The following is a 10364-nucleotide window of genomic DNA, read 5'->3' as shown; positions in this document are numbered from 1 at the left end:
CGATTTACGAAATGATATTATATATTACTTTATATTGACAATTAAATTTTAGTTACTACACAAATATTATATTTTAGATAATTGTATATTTTTTTGTTATGTTGAAAATTATTATATAATTTTAAGATCATTTAGTTATGTTTATTTTTTTTAAAGTATTGTCATTATTGGAGAATAACTAATGTTTGTGGTAGTATAAAATTAAAAAATACAAAATACAAAATATTAATATATTGTGTCTTCAAAGTATAAATCTTGAAGTAAATATATGTAATTATAATTAATGATCATAATTAAAAGTCTTTATTTTATTTTAATTTGTTCAGGACATGTTTATCTTAAATTTTATTTTTTTATTAATTAATATTTTTTGTACATTTAATTATCATTAATTTATATAAATCAAAATGTATAACTTAAAAAGATAGATACGTGTCTAAAAAATTTAAAAAAAATTATTTTTTTTGTTAGCAAAAAATTTATGTCGCTTTAGTTTTTTTTTGGCATCATATCTTACATTGTTACCATAAATTAGAGGTAAATTATTAAATATAAATTAGATTTACTACTTATGACCCTAATTCGAATTTATTAAATTCGATTTATATGAAAATGTAAATGGAGACAACTAGGTAACGTTATTGGGTTTAAGGGATTCAGGTAATTTTAGGGTGACTTTGGTTTATCAACGTAAATTAGCCTAATATGTGATATTAGTTATTGTTATATATAATAGAATAGATGACATATTTATGTATTGTTTAGATTAGAAGAATTTATACAGAAATAACATGCTGGAGAAAAAAATGGATAGAAAAATCAATTTTTCATTATTTGGTTCAACAAAGAAATTGAATGAAAAACATAAAAGTGTATATGGAGCTCACGTAAATTTTTTCTCTTCAAAGTTGCAAAGAAAACTGATTCAAAAATACAAACATGGATAAAAATACAGAATTACCATTTGAATTATAATTTATATATAATATATAAAAATATTAATATAATTTTTCTCTATTATGATTTTTTCTCTTCGTACTGTTCCTTCCATTCAAGTAAAAGAAATTTTTTCCTCTATTTTCTTTTCATTCATTTTTCTCATCGAAACAGCACACAAAAAATATACTTTTCTTTCCATTTTCTTTCCTCTTATTTTTAATCTTATATCCAAACAATAATTTAGTGTTTATCCATTTATCTTTTATTAATATTGTTATAATAAGGATACATGTAACTTTATAAAAATGATATAACCTAAACTTTGATTATCTGAGAATTTATTGAGTGGTTAGAATAGCTCCACGTCACGAACCAATGAATGCTAGCAATAAGGATGATCACAAAAACAGTCGAAATGGGTATTTGTAGGGATTACTCGCATTTTGGAGCTAGATGGGACTCCTGAAATCCTCCACGCGAAAATGGATGGGGACTAGGGATGGCAAACGGGTTGAAACCTGGTCGCATAACCCGCCAAAAAATGCGGGTTGGACTGAAAATTTATGACTACCAAACTTAAAAATCCCGCCTACCCTACACCGCCTAATCCACGGAATTTGGCAGACTTCGGCGGGGCAGGCGGGACAGGCTTTTCCGCTGGGCCAAGCTTTTATTTTGGTAGAGCCATTTTTTTACAAATTTCTATGATGTTATTGATCTACAAGAGGATGAAGATGATAATTGAAAAAGTTTTAAGTTATATTTTGGATTATGCTTTATGTTTGATTGATTATAATCTTGAAGATGTTTAATTATATATTTTGGTTAATATTTTTTCTCTTTGGACAATGCTAGTTTTATTATTTTTGTTTAAAAACATTGATTTATAATTACATTTATTACATATTTATAATTATAAAAACGTTAATGTGCGTGAATTTAAAAATTATAATTTTTTTATATTTTAAAAATTATAAATTTATTGAAATTGTTGTGAAATTATATATATTGTTTAATATTTAATGGTTTATAAAAAAAGGAGATCCCGCCAACCTACCATTAGGCAGGCGGGGGAAAAATTTAGGACCGTCTTACTAGGCGGGGCAGGCTTTTGGCGAGACAGAGCGGACTTTCTCGTTTGCCACTCCTAATAGAGGCACAGACATAAGTAACCGCCCCATGAAACTTATTAAATATACGCGGATATAAAATTATTAGTTTATCCTAATTTATATATACGTAAATCCATTTCTTGAATTTAGTAACCCAAATTTCTGCCTCCAATTCAAAATTTTTCTTTTTCTTCCAGACTCATTCTCAGCCTTGATCCTCTCTCTCTCTCTAACTCACTTTCTCTACCTCACATCAAGTCCGTCACTACGTCGCTCAGTATTATCCTAAAAAATTATGTTATGTTATTATATTAGATTTTTTTATGTTTTCTCCTTTTGAAATGTTATTTTTCATAACGAATATGTTATAAATTGTGTTGAATTATATTGAATTGATTATTTTATAATTTATTATATTATGTCTTTTTGTGTTAATTTTTTAAAAAAATTTTAAAGAATATTCGTAGATACTCGAAGAGATTTACGTTCTCTGAGGGGTAATTAAATAAGAACTTGCAATGATGGAGAAAGAACGGGGACATTTTTTTTAAATAGGAATGAGGGATGGGAAGTGGGTTTCTCACGCTCCCCTGAGTCCTTATTACCATATCTAACTAGCAACGGAGATCCAATGTGAGCCGATTTAAGAGGGGACGCGCGGACTTCATCTGCATTAGACCTTTAAGGTAATGAACCTAAGTCAGATTTGGGACCTAACAATAGATTTTAGTTGATCTTGCTTGCATTGAGGTCTTACTAGACCCAAATATATCTTAAATTAATATTTTGAATCATTGTTATAGTAAATACTATACTATTTAATATTATAACACTTAGTATACGTAAAAGTTAGATATATTTGCAAGACATTTTTTAATTCAAATTAAAAAAATTAATTATCTCTTTTTTAGTTTTAAATATTATTTTCTCGTGTAATGAAAAAGTGAAAATAACAATAATCACTCACATAATTAAAATAAAGAATTTTAATATATACATGACACTATATATATCAAGGATTATTATATATGATATATAATTTTTTTCTTTTCTGTAATAACTATTTATATAATTTATTGAATAATTTTAATTTTTTATCTTAACATTTAATAAATTTAACATACAAAATAAATAACTTAAGTTATCATCTAGAACAATAAGTATAATAGTGTAAATATTTATTTATTTATTAGTAGTGAAAAAATATGTAAATAGTATAAATTGACATTTTTTTAGTATAAAAGTAATAATAAAGATTATTAATTAAATTAATTACATAATTAANATATATATTATATCGATTATTAAGTTTATAATTAATTTTTAATCTAATTTTTAGTAATTAAAATTTAAATGATTGAAATTATTAAATGATGAATATTTTGCATTTAACCAATTTATTTTTTATTGAAATTAAAAAAATGATAAGTTGTTAATCAATTCTAAATGCAAATTTGAGTAAGAAAATAAAAAAATATTTTAATTTTATCTCACTATCTAAAATTAATTTTAAGATAAGAAATTACTTTGTACATCATATATATTATAAGATAGTATGGTCATTTGCTATTTTTTTAAAGGTAAATATTGTCAAATAAAATGGTGTAAGAAACTAGAAGAAAATGTATTTACAAGTTTAGAAAATATTAATTTATTTTTCAATAGAATAAATTATATATTGAATAACAAAGTTGTTATCGGTTTCTTTTCACACTAACTAATACTCAACGATGGTTTTTCGATACACCATATTACCAAAAAATATTAATCGATCTAATAACTTTTGTAATGACATAAGTTTATGAATTTGAAAATTTAAAAATTATTTCATAAAATGTGAAGTTTTAACAAGTAACAATGTTGATCATATTGTTTTGATTTCAAGAATGAATACGATCACAATAAATAAAATTGTCCAAAGTAAATTTTAACAAAGACAAAAATTCATAAGTATTTCTATTAATGAAAAATTAATCTATTTTAAAGACAAATACAATTTTTTTCTATGGATTTCCTAACTTGACAAGTCGAGAATTAATCCACCATATATTGATGCTCTATTTATTAAGGGCTGTCGCTAACTAATGGATTATGATATACACAAGGCGAGATTCGAACTCCAAATACTTGCTTAACCGGGCATTACTTAAACGGGCAAATGAGATGATCATTCAATAAATTTAAATTGATTAAAATAAATAATAATTATTTTTAATATTTTTAAATTATAAAATATTTATAATAATAATTACTATGTATATTTTTTATTTAAATTTTAATATAAAATTTTATATAATTTTATGTATTATCCTGTGTAGGACACGGAAACATACACTAGTTAATAACTAATTAATGGACAAATTAGTAAAGGTCGTCTAGCATTCCTCCCTAACCCAAGATGGCATTTAATTCCCCATAAAATAGGTTTGAATTTTGGAATAAGGGCTAGGGATTTTGCATAAATCATGAAATCGAAAGTCCAAACACACTCAAAAGGCCAAAACCCTAATCTTTAAAACCCGTTCTCCCCACTCCTCACTCTCTCACTCTCTCACTCTCATCCAAAATGGCAAGGGTTCTTGCCTCACGCCTCTTCATAATGCGCCTCCTCTCCACCATCGCCGCCGCCGTTCCCAGACCTGCCTCTCTTCTTTCGCGCCGCTCCCTCATTTCTCCTCATACCGTTCGCTCCCTATTCCTGGCTCTCTTTCTCGTCGCCAGATTCGGCGAGATCCGGTGCCGAGTGAACCGCGCCGGCGAAGGTGGAGACTCGGCTTACTCTCCCCTGAACTCTGGGTCGTCGTCGTCGTCGTTCAGCGACCGCCCTCCCACCGAGATGGCGCCTCTGTTCCCGGGATGCGACTACCAGCACTGGCTTACCGTTATGGACAATTCTCTCGATAAAATACTTAACATATTTTTTAAATAAATAAAATAAATAAAATATTTTTTATTTTAAAAAATATATATTTTTATATTATATTACACATTTCTTAAGCGTATCTTTCATGAACATATGACTGTTATATTATAGATTATCGATGTCAAGAAAATATAATTGAAATCCAATCATTAGGTTTTTATTTTGAAAGAATGGACACTTTATTGTACAGAATGGAGTGGTATAGAGAGAGAATATAATTTCTTTTATAGTTAATTTTTATTATTTTATTATTATTTAAAATGTTTTTATTATTTTATTATTATTTAAAATGTGAGTCCTACCTTTATCAATTTATCTTTCATCATATTAAAAAAAATATCTGTAAATTTACATCTGTACCATATAATTCACCTTAATAATTTATTTGCTTAAATGTCGACACTAGAAACTTTTAAAATTTTATTTATAAATTATAACATATTTTATTTACTTAGGTTGTTATCTTTTGAATTTTTAAACACACTTTTTTAGATTGTTGGGTATTTAATTTTTAATGTTGTTGAACTAATAATTTACTTAGGTGTCATTACTAAAATTCTTTAAAATATTATTTATAAATTATAATTTATTATTTGCTTAAGTTGTTACTTTTTAATTTTAAAATAATCTTTCCTCTAGACCAAATACAAATGAGGAGACTTTTTACTGACGTGACGCTCATATGTTGGGTTTTGAGATTATTTTCTTAAATATCATTATTAGAAAATTTTTGTAATTTTATTTATAAATTAATAGATTATTTGGTTAAATTGTTAGATAATAATAAGGATTTAGTTTTTGAGTTTATTAGCAAGGTAGTTAGATATTTAAATCTTAATATTATTAAACTAATTTAGAAAAAATTAATAAATTATTTGGTTAGATTGTTAGATATCAATAAAGATTTAGTTTTCGAATTAACAAGGTAGTTAGATATTTAAATCTTAATATTATTGAACTAATTTAAATAAAGTTATTTATAAATTATTTTAAAATTAAGACAGTTGTTTAATAATAAAATCAACAATTTAAAAGTAGTAACAAAATAACAAAAAGCAAGTAATAGTTAGAAACAAGTTCGAAAATAAAATAATAAGAGCTTAAATTTGAAAACAGAAACAAAACGTCATCTTTAAAAGAGGTTGTTATTTTTTAAACTTAGTTATTTCTTTAAGTTGTTTTGCTTAGATTGTTATTTTTTAAATTTTAAGATATTTTGCTTGGGTGGTTATTTTTTAAATTTTAAGTTATTTGCTTAGTTTGTTATTGTTTGAATTTTAAGTTATTTACAGATTACTCTTTTAAATCATAAATTATTATTATTTGTTTAAGTTGTTACTTTTTAATTTTAAGTTATTTTTTCATAATTAAATTTTTTAAATTTTTTTAAAAAAATACATGTCTCAGTTAAGAGGGCTCTTGTGACTCGATTCATGAATTTGTTAAGAGAAATAGATGATGGATAATCAATTATTATTTTTTAAATATAAACACTTATACATAATAAATGAGTAAAATGAAATCTATGAATTTTATATTAACTTCATTGTAAGTATATATATTTGAATTTATTTATTTTAGTATTTTGTATTTTTTTTTGTTGTTATTTTTTAAGTTATAATTAATTTTTTAATATAAATACTTACACGTATTAAATTAGTAAAACGAAATCTAGAAATTTTAATATTGATTTCGATGTAAATTTATTTATTTAGATTTATTTTAAGATTTATTCTATAAATTTAAATTTATTTATTTTAGTATTCTCTATTTAGATTATTATTTTAATTTTATTTTGTTATAAATATTTTTGTAATATTAATTTTTTTTGTTCTGGAAGAATTTTAATTTGTTGAGAAAAAATTATTTTTGGTGAATAAATATTTTTTTATTTTTTTTATTTAAAATGTTATTATTGGTATGTTAATATTAAAAATATAAAAGATAAAATATATTTAAAAAATGTATTATGAGATTAAATAATTTTATAATTATGGGTATTTATCTATACGGGAGGCTATATGGAGAACTTTGGTTTATGATATTCAGTTATGAGATTAATCTTTTATTTACCTAGAAAATAAAATATCATCTTTAAAGACAATGACAATCTTGAGAAAATCATTGATTAAGAGAAAGGAAAAGGTACGATGTTCTTAACATGGATGGGAGACCAACAAAGAATTTGAAGCAAGTCAAACTTTAAGTATGCTAAGTTTCCAAATCAATTTGTTTATAAAATAGAAGAAAGGGAATAATATCCACACAAGAGAGAGTATTTTATTGGGAGATTAAACTATGTTCCACTGGGTACATCTGATATCTACTATATGAGAATTTTGTTAATTATTCAAAAAATGCATAACATATGAGTCTATTAGGATAGTTAATGGGATTACATATCCTAACTTCTAAGATATTTTCTATTTTATTACTGTGTGACGATAGAAAATTCATTGTAGCTATTAACGAGGTTTGGTCATTAATTGAGAAAACTGTTTGTGATACTATTGATATCTAATAGTGTTAACAAACTAAAACATATTTAGAATGCAACTTAGACATTATTGGTTGACGGGATACTACATATGAAAAGAAAAACATTGAAACCAAGGTATTTCAATTTGTGGTCAATTATTATCGCATGTAGGACTTTACTTGCCAAAATCAGTGTTTACCAAGGGGCAACTTTATATTATTTTGTCAAGAATTAAGAGTCGCAATTGCTTGAACATTCTAATTCTAAATAAAGACAGTAATCCAAACTCATCAACAACAAATGTCGCGTTCAACAAAGTTTTTAATAATATTTAGATAAGAAAATAGTATTTTCATTTTAGTAACATGTTATGATTTACACTTTTATACAAATATTTGTCGTAGATATAACTAATTTATTAACTATACTTTCATATTTGAAATAAAATGTGTAACATCGAGCACAACATCATATGCCAATTACTTTTCTAATGAAATTAGTAAAATACTAGGTTGTTGATAAATTTTCATTAGTCTTATAATATACAATTTAATGTAAAGTTAATATGCTATTATTACAGTTATATATGTTCTTATTTTTTCAGGTCTCTTTTCTTATGGTTCAAGAATATTATAGACTTTAAACCGTTTTATTTGTATTTTACTTTAAATAAAAATAAAATAACATATTAAATACGTTTATTATATAATGATAATAATAATATTATATTAAACTTAAAAAATTTATAATTATAAAATATTATTTTTTATTTATTATATAAAATTAAAAAATAAGCCCGTATATTACACGAGTTTAACACTAGTTAATAGACAAATTAGTAAAGGTCGTCTAGCATTCTTCCCTAATTCAAGATGGCATTTAATTCCCCACTAGTGCATTAGCCCGTGCGTTGCACGGCATCGGTCTAGAAAATCATACGCGAGTAATTATTTTGAGAATATGACAAATGTATGTTCGTGTCTTACATTTAGCAGTGTTTCACAAAGTATGAGTTATAAGTTTTCTCAGTTATTTTGTAGATTAGATTAGCAAGTAGGACAAATTTGAAGGTAGATATTGCCTGTAATAGCCTAACAATTTGACGATTTCACTATGACATGAATGTGAATAGTTATCGATTTTACTGTCTAGTGGATATTCCCGAATATTTCTCTGTAGACCACATTGATAGTCGAAGTGGCCACGTTGCATTTATTATTCTGAATTAACACTCTGAGTCCATTCTTTGACTTTACTCTTGATAGTGCAACATACAGCTGGCCGTGCGAAAAAACTGGCCTTGGCAAGTACAACCCAACCGTGGTCAAAGTTTGTCCCTGTGACTTATTAATCGTCATTGCGAAGGACACAATAATTGGGAATTGTCTCCTCTGAAACCTAAACGGCAGACCTTGGTTGGTAGGAATCATATCCATTCGCGGTATTATGACTACCTGACCAACCTTGTTTCCTGTTAACGTCATGCACTCAACGACATGATTTCCTAGTTTCCGTACTTGTAATCTTGTCCCGTTACATAGACCGTTGGACTGGTCAATATTGCGCAATAGCATGACTGGCACACCTACTTTTAGAGTTAGTTGATGTGGGGGCAAACCAGAGCAGCTAATAGCATTAAGAACATCCGGTGTAATTGTGTCCAAGTCTGACTCCATGTTTCCTTCCTCAACACACAAACTATCACAGCTTAAATAAAATTTTTTATCCCCTTCCAAACGATCCATTATGAGCGTATTCACCTCATTGACCACCTCTAATGTAGGACCAAGGATGGATCGATGTTTAAAGTACGATGGCTGAGTAATATTAGCCAAGAGGTTAGGGTATACAAACTCAACCATATCATCAAAGGGACGAATTGAATCATGTATCAATATGTCAGGATGAATATGCACCTCTGACTCCCCATCCATAGAATCCCCAACCAAGCCATCCCCAATATCCAACAGCCATTTTGAGAACTCAATAACATCATCCACAGCTTTATCTGTTGGTCCAATAGTTAAACGCATGTTCACTGTCAGGGTTAGAACAGTACAGTGTTGCCATAGATACGAAGCATTGATAGCTGAATGAACAATATCCTGACGGGAGCCCATTGGAATGACTGGAAGAATCTGTCTAAAGTCACCTCCTAGTACCACGACCTTACCTCCAAAAGGTAATTCTGCATTATAATATGGTTCTGAGCTCAGGATGTCACGAAAGCACTTGTCGAGTGCTTCGTAGCAAAGTTTGTTGAGCATTGGTGCCTCATCCCATATAATAAGTCTAGCTTTGCATATCAACTTGGCCAAAGATGTACCTTGCTTAATGCAACATACTGAGTCCTCTGTCAACTCCAGCGGTATCTTAAACCTTGAATGAGCTGTGCGTCCATTTGGAAGCAATAAAGAAGCAATCCCACTGGATGCAACATTCAGTACAATGCCCCTTTTGCTTCGAATTGCAGCTGATAGAGTCCTGTATAGATACGTCTTACCGGTACCACCGCAACCATAAACAAAGAAGAATCCTCCGGCGTTACCATTGACTGCCTGTATGATGACATCAAATGCTTTTCTCTGACCTATGTTCATATCAGATAGGTTGTTCTTAAGCTCCTTAGTTAGGGCATCGACATCAAAGTTCAGCTCATCTAGTAGGAGTCGATCCTCTAAGCCATCAATAACGTCCGAACTTGGGTAAGGCATCTTGTCAAACTCTTTAAGAGATCTTCCATTACCTTGAAGCTTATCCTCAATTTTCGCAAGTGTCATGTTCATAATTTGTTCCGGTGAAAGTTCAAGATCTAATAAAAATAATGAAAAAATGATACCGATTTGTTACAAATAGAGATTTGAACCATCAAACAGCATATTTACCAAAGAAATCATGTTAATGACGACCA

The 10364-nt window shown here is 27.5% G+C and overlaps 2 protein-coding genes across 2 annotated transcripts; one reads left to right on the top strand and one right to left on the bottom strand.

Moving 5' to 3' along the window:
- The first annotated feature begins 4617 nt into the window (after positions 1-4617).
- On the top strand, positions 4618-4980 carry LOC107466244 (multiple organellar RNA editing factor 5, chloroplastic/mitochondrial-like). The gene has a single exon (XM_016085232.1). The coding sequence runs from the start codon at positions 4618-4620 to the stop codon at positions 4978-4980; it is 363 nt and encodes a 120-aa protein (XP_015940718.1).
- A 3621-nt stretch (positions 4981-8601) lies between these two features.
- LOC107466243 (uncharacterized) lies at positions 8602-10233 on the bottom strand. Its single transcript, XM_016085231.1, has one exon. It carries the CDS (start codon positions 10231-10233, stop codon positions 8602-8604), a length of 1632 nt encoding a protein of 543 aa, XP_015940717.1.
- Between the last annotated feature and the right edge of the window lie 131 nt (positions 10234-10364).

This window comes from Arachis duranensis, chromosome 9 (assembly GCF_000817695.3).
Source record: "Arachis duranensis cultivar V14167 chromosome 9, aradu.V14167.gnm2.J7QH, whole genome shotgun sequence".
Classification (NCBI taxonomy): domain Eukaryota; kingdom Viridiplantae; phylum Streptophyta; class Magnoliopsida; order Fabales; family Fabaceae; genus Arachis; species Arachis duranensis.
The sequence above is the reverse complement of the archived record's forward strand: the minus strand, read 5'-3'. Positions and strand labels throughout refer to the sequence as shown.